This window comes from Helicoverpa zea, chromosome 19 (assembly GCF_022581195.2).
Source record: "Helicoverpa zea isolate HzStark_Cry1AcR chromosome 19, ilHelZeax1.1, whole genome shotgun sequence".
Lineage (NCBI taxonomy): Eukaryota > Metazoa > Arthropoda > Insecta > Lepidoptera > Noctuidae > Helicoverpa > Helicoverpa zea.
The window spans coordinates 7,130,235-7,146,825 of NC_061470.1; the positions used below are offsets into that span (position 1 = coordinate 7,130,235).

At 35.0% G+C, this 16,591-nt stretch overlaps 2 protein-coding genes across 2 annotated transcripts; both read left to right on the forward strand.

The window, feature by feature from the left end:
* Positions 1-467: 467 nt before the first annotated feature.
* LOC124639287 lies at positions 468-5,837 on the forward strand. The gene is made up of 2 exons (XM_047176554.1): positions 468-624; positions 2,074-5,837. The coding sequence occupies exon 2, from the start codon at positions 2,083-2,085 to the stop codon at positions 5,569-5,571; it is 3,489 nt and encodes a 1,162-aa protein (XP_047032510.1). The 5' UTR covers positions 468-624; positions 2,074-2,082; the 3' UTR covers positions 5,572-5,837.
* Positions 5,838-12,419: 6,582 nt separating this feature from the next.
* LOC124639656 (chromobox protein homolog 1-like) lies at positions 12,420-15,689 on the forward strand. The gene is made up of 6 exons (XM_047177098.1): positions 12,420-12,532; positions 13,050-13,143; positions 13,863-13,986; positions 14,103-14,249; positions 14,644-14,828; positions 15,111-15,689. The coding sequence occupies exons 2-5, from the start codon at positions 13,054-13,056 to the stop codon at positions 14,820-14,822; spliced, it is 540 nt and encodes a 179-aa protein (XP_047033054.1). The 5' UTR covers positions 12,420-12,532; positions 13,050-13,053; the 3' UTR covers positions 14,823-14,828; positions 15,111-15,689.
* Positions 15,690-16,591: the final 902 nt, after the last annotated feature.

The following is a 16,591-nucleotide window of genomic DNA, read 5'->3' on the forward strand; positions in this document are numbered from 1 at the left end:
AACAATTATGGTGAAAAACAAACAATAAACTAAATTACGACGTCGAATTGAGACGATTCGCCTGGTGAGGGCGCGCGGGCCTTTTTCTTTATGTCAAAGTTCCCGCGCTGCTCCCAACTTGACGCTCCGTCAGAGTGACACTTCCTCAGCTGTCACTCTAATCCGACGTATTCTCATATTCTCTACGGCGGCGCCGACATATAGAAAGGGCTGTCGGGTTGTCAGTGTCGTTCTTAGACAGTTTCTAAATGTCGCCACTAGAGGCGTGCGGATAATCTTTGCATCGCCAATAAAAGATTTACCATTCCCAATAACTGTTTTTTAACTATATTTATACTACAATACACCTATAGTTTTTTTCCTTTCATAGCGGATTACGTTAAAAGTTATTTATTATCTGTGGCGCCGGTCTTCCCCCCCCCCCCCATCTTCCCCGGCCGGTCCCCTGCCTGCCTGTCAAACAACATAGTGAACAACGCAGTTAAGTAGTGCGCTCTGAGTGCTTATGTCAAAAAGTTATAATTTATCCTGAGCCTGGCTGACTACTGATCAACCCACACTCGCTGGCGACTTTCGCAAATAAAAAAGGATTTTACAAGATTCTTCCTTTGCCTTAGTGCGTAGGTAGGTACATACTTTACATTGAACTTGATGAATTAATGACAATTTGAAAAAGTCTTTTGACTTGGTTTAGTGAATAGCTGGTAGCTATATTACCGATAAAGATATTTTCCAGCTCCACCCATCTGAGTCATGGCAAAAGTACCGTGTTGTTACCGACAGTACAATGATTTTCTCGTAGTTTATAAGTACGTATATAAAAACTAATGAACACCATTTAGGTCAGACCGGTTTACAAAAATAGGTGTTGTTTGTTTGCATGATGTCATAACACCGCCTAGCTTTTGAATGGCGTCGATTCATCCAAAACAAAGTTCTATTTTTGAAAATTTTAAGATAACCCAGTAAAATTATAGCGCTTTCGCACTTTTGGATGAACTGTATTAGATACAGTTTTTCTGAGGGCCAACGCTCGCGCTGTTTCGTTGTCCGCCGCGCCGCCGCGACAGTTAGTGTGAAAGCGCTGGAAGACTTTGCTTTCCGCCTATACCCTGGCCATAACTTCGTAGGTATCTCATGAACCGTGATCGTTTTTAGGGTTCCGCACCCAAAGGGTTAAACGAGTATTTTTTGTTTGTTTTATAAATAATGGTACGGAATCCTTGGTGCGCGAGTCCGATTCGCACTTGGCTGGTTTTTCTTGTTTAACACATCAGTAAATATAAGAACATAAATTAGTTTTCCAAGATTGATTATTTAGACCTATCCTACAAACCATTGAGATAGTAAGGTATTTTTTACGTACAAATTATGTGTACGTATTTCGTATATCATAATTTATGTTTTTTCAGGTAGGTACTATTCTAGTGTTTTTAGGTAGGTAGGTACCTATAAAATTACGATGCAGTGATTTTTTACATACGAACACCAATTTAAAACTTCGCTCTGCGCTATCTAGCACTTCTGCAGCTATTTTTGATGCTAACCTTGAAATGAACAGAATTTTGGAAGCAGCAAAAATGTCGATAGCTATAGCTAGCATATCTAGCTAGATTTTTGAGAACCGTGTATAAATACATTCCAGCCTAAAATGCTAATGTCGCAATGTGTGAGATAGTTAGGTACCTACTTATCTACGTACTGCCTAAATTTTGGGTTGTAGGTACCTTACATTATGATGATGATGATTACATTATGCTTTTTTGCCATGACGGCTCTGACCTCGTAGTGAAAGTGGCCCACAAAAACCAACCTATTACTTTTGTAAGAAAATCCATAATTTGAAATAGCCTTTAAACTACTTAGATTGTACTGAAAATGTCCATTTATTATGTAATGCCTAATACTAATGGCAAAACACGTATGTAGCAGCTTACGCCACTTACGCTAATCAAGATCGAAACCGCGACAAACAAGTATCTACTTAGTAAAACTTAAACATTTTACGCTGCACACAGGGAGGGACAAACAAATATTTGGTTTAATACTCATAAATGCGTTTACTTTTTTCAGGTCACTACAATGGCGCCACTAGGCTTAAATGGCCCAACTCTCGGGAAGAGACATCAGCATTTCAACAAGTTGGTTAAAGAAGGTATCGCCAACCCTCAACCACAAACAAACATTAGCTTGGACAACGCCGATGTTGAAAATTTACTGAAAATTGATCTGGCGTGTCACAACAAGGATGTTGATTACATTATTGCCGTATTCAAGACTGGCGACATGCTGTGCCTGTCTCGTGCGCTCGCTCATTCTATCTGGCTAATTACCGATCCACAATATGCACATATTATCAACCCTGACTATCTTAATTCACAATTACTTCCACAAATGGGCGTTAAAGCATTCGCCAAGTTAAAAAAACATGTGAGGCATCACATCAAAGACGAAGTACGAGCTGAACAATTTTATTCGGACGAAAAAAATACAAACGACGCTTTAAAATGGTTACCGTATTGTTCAGTAACTTTTATCGAAACTAATGTCGAAAAACATATTGATAATTTAAAACTTAGAACATTTAAACGGTTGTGTGAAAGATCTATCAACGTATTTGAGATTGTTTCAAAACACATACAATACTACGAAATAACAAAGTATGCTCGAGCTGCAACTTTTTTACTAAAAGCTGATGTTAATAAGTATTTGGATATAATGGAAAAGAAGGAGGCTATCCAATACATGCCACAACTGAATGACAAAGCGACACACTTAATTATGAAGACTTGCCCGAAAAGAATAATGGACAAATTTGATCAGTATGCAAGTTGTATTGATTTGCCAACCTTTTCGAGGTATCTCAAGAAGGATGAAATCAAAACGTTTTTATACGCGCAAGCTGTAAAAGATAGGGATCATCGTTACCAGTTCCACAATTTACGAAGATTATTCAACTACGATGTACTAAAACACTTCATTAATAGATTGCCAAAAAGCGAGCAATTTGATTTCGTAAAAAAAATATTTATTGATAAGGAAAATGTAGACGCCATCATAGACAATTTAGAGGAAGGCACAGAGCCATATCAGATGAAAATGTTGTGCAGCGTGGTAAATACGCCTGGTTACGTGTGGTATCGCTTCGCTTCTTTTGAACGAGCATTTGAGGACATAAGTGAAATGATATCTAGGGATCTCGACAACAAGAACAAATCGGCGATGCTGAAATTACTTATTTCATGTGCTGACAATAACTTGCACCACATACAAACTTTACTCGAGTATTTTCTTGACAGACACAAGAAGGAGGAATCAAATTTCACGCTCAAATTTACCACAGAATTAATAAAAAACACAAATATTATAGAGTATGATGAGAAAACTTGGAACCTAGTTAACGAACTATTCAAAATATTAAAAATATATGATGAAACTGACGAAAGTAATCCTTCTTCTGTAAAGAGCCATCTGATCGTTGAATGTATAATAATACATAATCTACTACACGACCAGAATATACCTGCGGTTATAAAGCAGAAATTCTCGTTTCGGACTTTAATATCTTATGGAAAAAAACTTGATACAGAGCAGAGAGACAAGATTTTTGCTTTTGTGTACGAAACTATGATTCATAAATTTAAACCAATTACAAAAGAAGAAGACTTTACTGAGTCTATTCAAATTGTATTATGTTTACTAGAATTACTTCAGGATTGGAATAAGCAACTAACGGACTATCCTTTCGTAATTGACAAAATCAAAGAATTCGTTAAGATAAAGGAAGATAACTCCTGGAAAGATAGTTTGTTGCCTTTGTACAACTTTAACAAGTCGTGGCGGAAATATATGTTTGAAGAATCTATTACAATAAATCCATGTGAGGAGGCGTGCTTGAATGCTCTGAAGCACGATCCTCAGTTACTCGAGCGTCACGACAAGGAGATAGACACGTTGCGAAGTAACGATGCCGTCTCGCTGCGGCGTCTGCTCGCCAAGCTGCGCGTCTACTGGCCGCACTCACTCGCTCAGCAGTGGATCGACGCGTACTTGCTAAATCTGAACAAATCGGAAGGACATAAGGCTACTATACGTGGTATATGCGCATCTCTGCCTCGAAAACCGCTTGCTGAGTTCATAGAAAAATATAAGCCAGCAGGTGCAAAAATAGACTGGAGTGCAGTTGATGATCGAGTTCTCAGTATTCAACGCTTTATAGCTAAAAACATGCACATCGCACGGCCGAAACCTGAACCTGACACAATCTTATTGTACGCAAAAGGTGACTATTTACAATTCGCCCTCCCCTCGCTGTTAGCAATATACAATAATTTGAATGTAACCCAAAGTCAAGAACATCTTCCAAAACTTTTAGATGCACCAGTGTCTATTCAAAAGCACGGCATTAGATTAGCATTTCGTAAGCTGGATCACGAAGCCGTCAAAAAAATTTTCTTCGATTGTTGGAAAAGATCGAAGAATCCAAGTATCCGAGTTCTAATATTTCAATTTACTTTCGAGTTATTATGTAATGAAGAGGATCCCACAAAATCTGTGAGTCTTTGGGAACTAACTGAATTATTTATTGAAAACTTAACATTTGAAGAAGATAAGAAAATTTACAATTTACTATCGAAGGTACGGAACGTCCCACGAAATATCAGACCAAACTTTTTAATAAAGAGTTACAACTTCATGAAATCGTTAATTGATAAAGTAAAAGAAGAAGACCGGGGTCATTACAAGTCACTTAGTGCAGACATGGCGGAAGAATCAAGAGATATAATGGAAGACATGTGTCCCAAGTTTGTTACTTCTGTTATAAACGAGTTTCTCGATAAAGACTTTTTCGGCGATGGCAACGATTTCGGAGGGAATAGAGGTATGATATCCGTTATTTCAGCCTATCTGCTGTGTGCTGAAAATGAAGACTTACAAATCGAAAAATATGAAAAAGTATTTGTACCACTGATGAGGCGTGCTGTAACAATGCCCAACGTTGTCCGAGACCATTTCCAGCGTTTGCTAATACAACTTACGACTGACTTAAAAGATTATGTAGTTAAAAAGAATATGATTATACCTGTTAAAATGTTTTCAAACATACAAGAAGAACTTGAAAAATCGTTGCGTATATCAGAAAATTATATGATGTTAACAAAGTGGAAGCTAACGGTCGATTTGGCAAAACTTACTGAAAAATCCAGTTCCAATGAATGGCAAGATATTGTAAATGAAATAGCACCGGAGTTTGGAAAAAATTGTCTAAAATACTTGAAACAAGATGTGGACACGCACTTCCCTTGCATTTATAAACTATTCTCGAAAGCTCTGAATACATTGCTTGAAACACTATTTGAAAACGATAGTGGTAGGATCAAAATTTACGAATGCATATTGGCTGACAACGATTTTGTCCAAGGTTACCTTGCCACAATAGAAATGAGCGGTCAATCATACATATATGATAAATCCACATATGAAGTATTATGGAACCAAATTATTAAACATCCTTCTGTAGAAGTGCAAATGCATTATTATAATAGTATAAAAGATTTGAGGGTCTATTAATATGTCGGATAATGAATCAACGTCATTGTTAATTTTTTTTAAACTAACTTTAAAAAATCCGTCATTTGAAAAATTAATTAATATTATAAAAAAGTTGATTAATATTAACATTTTGAAATTGTATTACTAACCTTACTACTACTATGCATTGTTAGAAGTTAGGCACCTACTTAGCATTGCTAATATTTTATATGGTGGGTACCTACATTTGTTTTGCAAAGCTTTTTGTTTTTATTTAATGTTGAACAATTAAATGGCATCCACAATATCTGTATTTTATTCCCCTATATCAATACCTCGACGTAAACTTCAAGACAAAGGTAGATACACAATAAATAATTTAATAAACATACTGGGTCTAGGGCTCGATTATGCTAATTTTACCTACTTAAGCGTCATACGATTCAGATCCGACTGAGATTCAATCATGACTCAATAACCATTGAAGCGTATATAGCATCCCGCTTGTTTTTCTTTTAAATAAACGTTTTTTAATCCTTTTCTATTTATTTATTTACTTATTGCAAAATGTATACAGATGCATCTTATGCTAGGTACACATTACCCTGTTAGGGCGCAGCAAATTAACTTAAAACTAAAAGTTATTTATTTATATTATAATTATGACTTAGACTATATATATATTACATTAATTTATAAGAAGTTAACAATATCTAGAAATAATTATTAGTTAAGCTTACATCTACAATATCAACTTAGGTATATGACAGTAGTTTTGTTTATCAATATCTTAATTATTATATCTACTATTTATTCAATAATGAATCATATTGTCTGCAAATGATTTACGAATGCAATTGTAACAATTTCATTATTATATAATTGTACAGCAAACGTCCGTACACCTAGACCAAATGGCGGATCCAATCGCAAATCAATGAAATGTCATTGGAATACAATTGGTCTTATATTAGTAGCAGAATGCCCGCTAAGGTTAAAACTGCTACTGCGATTCAAGTTTTATTCAATTTTGACATTATTTACTTAGCAGAATCGGGCCCCTGATTTTCATCTAGGTCTCCTACCTCAGTCTTTTCTGTTAAGGACATTCCTTTCCTGGGTCCGCAGGGCAATTTCCAGCAAAAATCGAGAATTATTTGAAATTAACTAGGAAAAAGTCGTGGTGGCCTAGTCTTTAAAAAACCAACCTCTCGAGTATGTGGGTGTGGGTTCGATTCCAAGGCGGGCAAGTACCAATGCAACTTTTCTAAGTTTGAATGTACCTACTTACTAAGTATATCTTGGACACCAATGACTGAGTTGCGGATCGCACGTTAAACTGTAGGTCCCTGCTGTCCACAGAACACATATACCCTGCTGCTGTCAGTGAACATCCTCGGCAGTCTTTATGGATATTCAGAAGCCAGTAAGTCTGACAACCAGTCCTACCAACGGGTAACTGGGTTGAGGAGGTCAGGGCCCCGATTCTCCTAATTTTACTTAAGCGTCATCCGATTCACGTTCGACTGCGATCCGATCACGACTCGATTACGATTGAAGCGTACCCATATAACCATTTTTGCGAACATAACTTAACCGTTTCGACACTTAGCGTCGACACTGATCTATCTCGAAACATAATCTCGTCGACGTTCCGTGTTGGCGCCGTCGCTGCAACTAAAAATGGGGAAAATCTCGACACAATAAACAAGTAACATTTGGTTTCTAATTTACGTCGCCGTGTCGTAACATTGTTACCATATTTTAACCAGAGTTAGCACTAATCATTCAATCATTCATTCGTTCGATCAATTTCGTTGGCTCGTGCGTGAGTGACACGACGAATACAAAATACAAGAAATCCCATAATGATGGTTTACTTACCTTGAGTTGATGAACTCAAGGTAAGTTAACAAAGTTTTAGTTTTCATTAATTAATATGGTTTATAATGCTCAAATCTTATTGGGAAAAAAAGTTTACTGTGTAATTTCTTTGAATATGTTGATATTTCCAACGCGCCACCGTAATATCATGTTTTCATAATTCTGGCGAAAGAAAAACTTTTGTTAAATAAAATAAAAATATAAAATTATGCACATCGAGTGCTTAAAAGCTTCCATTTAAATACAATATCAAATATTTTAATCCTAATACAAATTATTTTAGCAAGATTTACTCATAAAATTGATAAATAATGAACTATGAAAAAACATTTTTGATGTTTGTTATGAAAAATACGCTCGTCGCAACTAGTCACAAAGTTACGATAATGTGTCGACACGTGTCGACATGTTACGGTAAATTGTTACAAAATTACTAGATTTTTAAGATGGTTTCTCTTAATATTTGGTTACAGTGTTTCCCAAAGTTTTTATCAAGTCAAGATGCCTTTTTTCATTGTTCTAACCAAAGGAGGCTCATCAGAATTAATATCGCTTGTGCCGAGTACTTGAGTTAAAGACGAAGACGTCTTGTTTTGGCCGAGAAAACGAAAAAACAGCGATTTGGAGCTCGAAAGTTGAAACTTCGGCACTAGGGACTATACCACTAAGCTCCTCCACTAAATTCCGTACTGTTTTCCTGTAAATGGCCTAGAAAAGAATAAGTTTTAAGTTCAATAAAATGGGTATCCGTCAATGTGCCCTACCAACAATGCACATCATGAAAAAAATATTAGGTATTATAATAAAAAAAAAAACTAGTGTACGAGTACAATTAGGTACTTGAGATATTTTGGGACGTACTTATTTCTTTTACTCTTCTGTAAAAAGTTGAAGTCCATCGGAATTTACGTAAGGTTTTTGGTTGTTTACTCATTTTAAATTTCATTAAATGGTTGATAATGGCAGAAAACATAGACAGTTTGAGAATAACTGGCTCTCGTCATGTTTTTATATATGCAAGTTATTGTTAAAGTGTTCTGGAACATCGACTACACATGTTACTACCCAGTTACAACACAATTGTGTCAACATTGCACACTGGTTACAAACCAAACGCAAAGTTTCTAAAATGTGTGGTTACAAATTAAGCTGTAAAGTATCGACACAGCGACCACACAAAGTTACTGAATCTAGTTTCCGTCACATTTTTACTGAACCGTTACAACTCATAAAAGCTAATCCCTACACAGTCACGTTGTGTCGTATCAGTTACGAAACTGTTGCGACTTGTTACATCTTTATCATATCTGCGACCAAAAATGGCTGTATGGGTAGTGGCGTTCCACTATTTTTTCTTTGAAATAAACGTTTTTATCCTTTTCTGTCATTCAATAATGAATCATTTTGTCTGCAAATGATTTACGATTGCAATATGATTGTAGAGCAAACTACCGTATAGACCAAAATCACCAAAATAGCAGACCAATCGCAAACCAATCGAATGTCGTTGGAATACGATTGGTGTTATATTAGTAGCAGAATACCCGATATGGTTAAAACTACTATTGCGATTCCATTTCTATTCGTTTTTGACATTATTAACTTAGGAGAATCGGGCCCCAGGTAGGGCAAACGGAAACTAGATTTACTGAATGGAATGCTTAGTCTGCAGTAGTTGTGATGGGATGTAGTTTCTAATTCTACTCAGAAAGTCCACATGACTAACGAATTCGCCTTTTCTATAGACTACACTACATAATCAAGACTATGAGGAGGTATTAACTGCCTCATTGGTGTAGCTGTCGTATAGTGCGGCTGCTGTGCACGGGCTCGGGTTCGATTTTCGAATCGTTCCAAAATCGTTTTGTGGGTTTTATATAGAAACTTTCACAAAGCAGTCCGAAGCCTGACAGTTAGTTATTGACACACCCGCGCATCGGAGAGCACGTAAATGTCGATCGTCAGTTTGATCTCTCTTCGGTATTGTGTAGGTATTGTCTGATTGTCGTCCCATCGGGCTATAAGAGTGAAGGAAAAGTGAGTGCACCTGTGTCTGCGCAAATGCTCGTGCATTATTATATGTCCTGCGTAGATGGCTAATCTCCTTATATGTGAACAGCCACCGTGGCCGTTAATCGGCTAGGAGGATCATCAACTGAGTTCATCATCATCAACAATCGAGAAAATTAATCTTTCTTATTTGTCGTAATTTAATACGTACCTAATAAGTAACTAACATAATAAATAGCCAATGTTTCTATTCAATGTTATAAGAAGGATATGCATTGCCATCCAGCGTGGCAATGCAGCCAGCCTTTTGGGCACGATCCCAGCTGACAGCGATGCGGATGAATATTTTGATACTTAGTTTTAATATTTCCCTATAATAAGATCATCTTTACTTAACAATAAAACTTTTTATGTTATAAGAATATAAGACATTTAATTAAACTATACGAGCCGTTTTCAACTACTGTCCTTGCCGGGATAAAATATAGCCTTTGTTACTCGGGAAGAGTTTAGCTCTCCAACGGCCTCTGTAGTTACCTAAATTGCCCCTATATCCTTAAATATAGGCTGAAGATTAAGCAAAGTGGTGAACCTTAGGAGGCCTTTGTGCAGCATTGTAAGTCTTTTAGCTGACACGACAATGTTAGCCGGCCTTAGACCTGGAGCCCGATTCTCCTAATTTTACTTAAGCAACATTCGATTCACATTCGACTGAGATCCAATCCCGACTCAATTACGATTGAAGCGTATGTGGCATTCCGCTACTTTTTCTTTGAAATAAACGTTTTTATCCTTTTGTCATTCAATAATTAATCATTTAGTCTGCAAATGATTTACGATTGCAATATGATTGTAGAGCAAAGTACCCTATAGACCAAAATCACCAAAATAGCAGACCAATCGCAAACCAATTTAATGTCGTTGGAATACGATTGGTCTTATATTAGTAGCAGAATACCCTTGAGTAATTATAATGACCGTCTATATAGTGAGCGTAACTTTTGACGCATTGGCCCGGGCATTGACATACAAGGTGTTGATTTGCATTTGTGCCATAGTTCAGGAGGAGGACATACAATACGTAAATAATCGATTGGAATTACAGTAGATGGGAAATAACTAATATGCACTGCTTTTTTTGTCATTGTAATGTCGTGGTATTTTCGAAGTAATCCAATTTTATGAATGAAATTTATGAGTGATCGTTGCGTATGCTTTGTGTTTGCGTTTGTGTGAGGGTGCAGCACGGTTTTAACGCCAGTAACATACGCGACAAGTTTAAATAAGGCTAGATGACATTTACGGAATTCCGAAAAAAAATTACGTACCAATTTTTTTATTGATTTGGGTCGAGAATCATTAGCATAATTACGTCCTTGAATATGGCACGGATGCAAATCAACAGCTTGTATATTCTAGCGATAGACAAGAACATCCATACAAATAATTTACCCGCTTATGTCGTCTGTTGACATCTTGTTGACGTATTGTGACATGTAGTCATCCTCATTGATGTTAATTGCAGAAGTGACATAATATTTTCGCTCGTATTTTGCCTACATTCTTCATTACTCAAAAAGTTTATATCTAAGTGAATTCAAAATCATGTAATATATCAAAAAGTTTATTTATATCTAAGTGAATGCGAAATCATGTAATATATTAAAACCGGGAACTTATTTTTAGGACTTTTTAATATTAATTACGATGTTTTTTTTCTTAAAAATAATACATTTTAGACTTGAAATGCACTTCCAGTGTGATGCATGTTTGTTGTTTGGATGAAATGAACGGATATCGATGTTTATGAGAGGTATGGCTTATATTTCAGAAAAACATATAGAGTTTTTAAGAATGTGGGCAAACCCGCACCGGGATATAACCTATGTGACTCGCAGATAATGTAGCTTTCTAATGGTGAAAGAATTATAAAAATGTCCCTGATGATGTGCTGATATATCTTGTAGTGTTTTTACAGTAGCGAAATACATACGAGGTCATATTATTTTTTCTTGAAAGTAAGAACATACCATGACAAAGTGAAATCTGTTTTCATTGATATTTTACCTACTGCCAGTTTTATGGCAAATCTGTTTCTACACGATTTTCTTAATCCATAATTTAAGATGGCGGGCGGGAACAAATTAATGCATATTTGTAAAATTGAATTATAAATGAAAAGTATGATATACAAGCGTTGTAATAGCATGAACAGCGTGTAATTTTACTAACTTGACTCTCGAATAGTTTATATGTGTAAGTTTATACCTTGATATGTATTTTCTATTTTATAATTGTCGTTTCATAGACATCCATCTGACGCAGGTGTCAAAATCGCTCTGCCATTTTGGGCAATGCAAAGTCTGCAGTGCATTTCAGTGTGGCAAGCTTTTTGTTCGGAACGTTCTATCTAGTACGTAGTACATATATATCGATGGGCCCGGGCAAGTGGAGTGAAGGGGCATCACTGTTGAATGTTGATTGCAGCCGGAGCATTGAGCCAGAGGCGTTCCCAGAGGCCAGAATATTACTTTTGTAACATTTTACGTTACTTTTGACCCTCTTATGTTACCTCCAGGTTACACGACTCAACATGTTACTTATAAGACAGACAAAAAAATACATTATATAACGTTTTTTTCATGTAGTATAACGATTATGTGACAAAGTAAGTTGCAGACTCAGGTTGCAGAATTGAAAGACTTACTAAATGGGTTGGTATTATGGTATATTACATAAATACACATACACATAATTGACTGTGTTTTTTTTTATTTTTCTACATTGTCAGTCGATTATTTGATCAACCATTATTACGTATTTTTCGAAATTTAAGAAATGGGACCGGATGGAAAGTAATTTTTTATATGGCATTGTGTCGTTTTCCACTTAATAAATAAAATAATAAAATAATGTTACTTTTATCGTGAAAATGTTACTTTTTATGTTGTTTCAATGCGCATATAGCGACTAGCCAAGTTAAAAAAAAAAATGTTGTTTGACTATCTGCCGTTGGCAACACTGTGATTGCCAAACCGTAAACGCAAGTGTTTTTTGTGTGTTTCACAACGCCGGTGTTTGGCTCAACTCTTTTGTTTAGAGTACGGTGCGTATTTATTATAACATGAATGGTTTACTACCAACGGTATCATAATTTTTTTTCTATTTCGAAAATAAGCAACATAATTACTATGAAACAATAATAGACTGCTCAAGAATTCGGTTGGTTCATCAAGAGTCAAAATGGCGGGACACGCGATGTTAAATTGATTTATCTGCATTCACCAGATAAACGAAAACATTAGCATTAGTTCCTAATCGATGTCTAAAAACATACCTACAGATTCATATTTAAAACCAATTTACAAAAAGTCTTACGACTATTTGAAGACCTATGTGTCTAGGTTAAATTCATTCAATATCACTGTATATTGTTTGTATTTCATTCCTACATCCAAAATAAACCGTGTTCAATTAAAAAATAAATATCAGCTGTGGACAATCAAATAAATAATGATAACATAAACATATTTAAATGAATTTTGTTGAATACCTGCATTTTTTTTGTTTGGCCTACCTGTATTTTAAAACATTAGTTTGATAAGAGCTTCTTTATCTTACAGAAATATGGCAGACAAGAAAAAAGATGGTGAGCCTGAGGGAGAAGAAGAATTCTCAGTAGAAAAAGTGCTTGATCGTCGTGTACGAAATGGCAAGGTAAGTTTTTATTTAGTACTCGCTGGCGCTGTTTCACACATACTTTTTCAAAGTATGCGCACAATGTGCATAAATTTTATTGCACATGTGCAACGGATCAAGTGGCATATATTCTTGTTTATGTTTTTATTAATTTCTATTTTACAAAACTATCAGGATAAAATATGTATGATCTGAATATCATTACAAAAAAAAACATGCTCAAGCAACATTTTTCTGTTTTTTTTTTTTATATTTATAAATAATAATGACACTAAGACAACCCACTGAGCACTCTTGTGCGAATGCATTATTAAATTGTGACGTTAAAATGATTATGTGCCTACTTTCTGTTTTTAGGCAGTTTCACTTATAAAGTTTTATATCTTACTTATTTGTTATGGATTCTTTTTTTTTATTCCTGGTTTTGAACAATATTTTTATGTATATAATAAATTAGCTGTTTCTCATGGTTTCACCCGCCTCACGGAAGAACTTCTTTTGTACCTGGACAAAATATAACCTATGTTAGTCCAGGATAGTGTAGCTTCTCAATACTTAAAGGAAAAATCTGTAGAATACAGCACATAAACACTTTGGCAGTTGGGTAAAAAATGTTTCCACTTTTAATTTAGAATTAATGAGATGAAGTATTCTGTTCCACAGCAGAACAGCATGCTTAAAATTTTACTGTTTATCATGTCCAAAGATTCCTAACAAAGCATTTATTAACGTTTCAGGTAGAATATTATCTCAAATGGAAGGGATACAGTGATGAGGACAATACCTGGGAACCTGAAGAGAATCTTGACTGCCCTGATCTAATATCTGCCTTTGAAGAGGCAAGGAAAAAGAAAGAAGCAGGTATTTTAATATTTTACAGTACTCAATATAAAATTAAAACTTCTTTTTTAAATGCCTTATTTTCTGTGGATATTGATAAAACACTACTATCTGTAATAATTTTTTGTTTGTTTCAGAGGGCAAAAGTGTGAAAGTTGATAAGGATGTTAAAAAGCGCAAGTCTGCTGTTCCAACACCTGACTTAAAAGGTGCCAAAAAAGCAAAGAGTGATGACAAAAAAGCATCAGGGTTTGACCGTGGGCTTGAGCCTGAAAAGATAATAGGTGAGTCTTTTTACCCATATATTATCACTAGCTTCTGCCAGCGGTTTCACCCGCAACCCGTGAGAACTGCTTCCCGTACTGGGATAAAAAGCAGCCTATAGCCTTCCTTGATAAATGGGCTATCTAACACTGAAATAATTTTTCAAATCGGACCAGTAGTTCCTGAGATTAGCGCGTTCAAACAAACAAACTCTTCAGCTTTATAATATTAGTATAGAATTGATCTGTATTTAGTCATCATCCTCCGAGCCTTTTTCCCAACTATGTTGGGGTCGGTATTTAGTAATTACCATAAATACTGATATAATTGAAAGTGAGTAAATGAAAAAAATATGAATAACTACACTCATACTTTTATACTCTGGGACATTATACATGACTATTGGGTTTTCAGGTGCTACAGACAGTAGTGGAGAACTTATGTTTTTGATGAAGTGGCAGGGTACAGATGAAGCTGACCTGGTCCCAGCAAAACAAGCGAATGTACGATGCCCACAGGTTGTCATTCAGTTCTATGAAGAAAGGCTCACGTGGCACACACCTGCACCAGATGAGACTGGCACTGATGACTAAGGACTGGTATGTAATATACAGCCCATTCCAACATTATGAAGGACATTATGTTTATTAGGAGGGGGACTTATTATTGGATAAGTAAAACTTGTACCTAGAATTGACAAAATTCAAATGTGTTGTAATGATATTTTGTTTGTGGGAGAAAATAAAAAATGAATCTATTCTTGTATGGTTGTCTAAAAGACGATTTACTTTTTTACATTCAACATGCCTGTTTTGTGTACAATATTATGTATTTATATGATATGCCCACCAAATTCATATATTTTTTCTTTTTTTTTTCAGGTCAACAATGTGATAATTTTTCTCGACATTAAAACTAAATGATAAGAAATTGGAATTCATTTTCCTAATAACTTTACAGATTGCTTCTGTATATCTTAAGAGATATGGATTACTAAAAATTGACTCTCAAATATTGACAGATCATTAGGACTCTTCATTTTATACTTAAACATTGATGATTCATCATCATTGTTAGCATTTAGATTTATTTAGAAAATACCTACATAAGTTAATTCCATTTTTTTATGTTTATAAGTAAAATAATTAGAATAAGCTAGTTTTAAAGTTGCCGGTTTCCTCAACCGCCAATCGCAACGCGTTGGACTTTTTCACTCCCTCCCTCTTCCTGTGCCCAGCGATGATTCTTGCTCATAAATCGCCATAGAATTGCGACAGCAACTATGAAGTTTAACAGGAAACTTGAAAAGTTAATAATTGCCTAAACTAAAGTTCCGCAGTGTGCAAAGCGCCTTAGGCGCTAATCGAGTGTTATTGTATTAAAAATAGTTACGATACATGAATGGATACAACCTTGTATGAAATTTGCGATTTCTATAATAAAAATACAAAAAAAGAGAATGGTGAAAAATTATTTAATTTCCATTATATTGTTACATAGTTCTTATTCAAATAGTATTTTAAGGAAAATTTGTTAATTTAGGTGTGACAACTATATTTTTGCCTAAATTAAGTAAGGTAGGTACTTTAATATTGGGTGTACTGTGCCAAATCGAAATGCCCCTATAAATCGAACGTCTAAATACTCGAACATTCATAATATCGAATGATTATTCGAAAGTTCAATACATCGCGCAGTCAATACATCGAGTGTTCAAAATAAATATCGAATGTTTGATCGAGCGTTAAAAGCATCGCATATTCATCCTATCGAAACATCAATAATTTTTTTTATAAATACGAGAAAAACAACATATATGGCCTTACTACAAAAACTTTAACCACTGTTTTACACTTGTCTAAAAAAAATGTGGCTCTAAAATGAACCATATGTCAACGTCATAATTTGACATTTTTTTAGACAATGCTTAAACTGACGTTTAAAAGTTTTTGTGGTAAGACGGTTTATGTTTAATTCTTATCCTTTAAAGGTACATTTTAAAAATTTGTGTGAATTGCAATTACACGGAGAAACTAATAAATCCATGTTGTTTTTATTATTTAATTTTAAAATATTTTTTCGAGCGATCGCATATTGCGATGCATTTAACGCTCGATGAAACAAACATTCGATATTATATTTTGAACACTCGATGTATTGACTGCGCGATGTATTGAATGTACGATTTAATAACCATTCGATATTATAAATGTTCGAGTATTTAGACGTTCGATTTATAGTGGTCGATCAATTGATATTCAACTATTTGGCATAAATGTACACCCTTTAATATTGGCAATATTTTAAGTGTAAATCAATTCTATAATAGGATTATTAAAGTCTAGGTACATTATAATGTTTT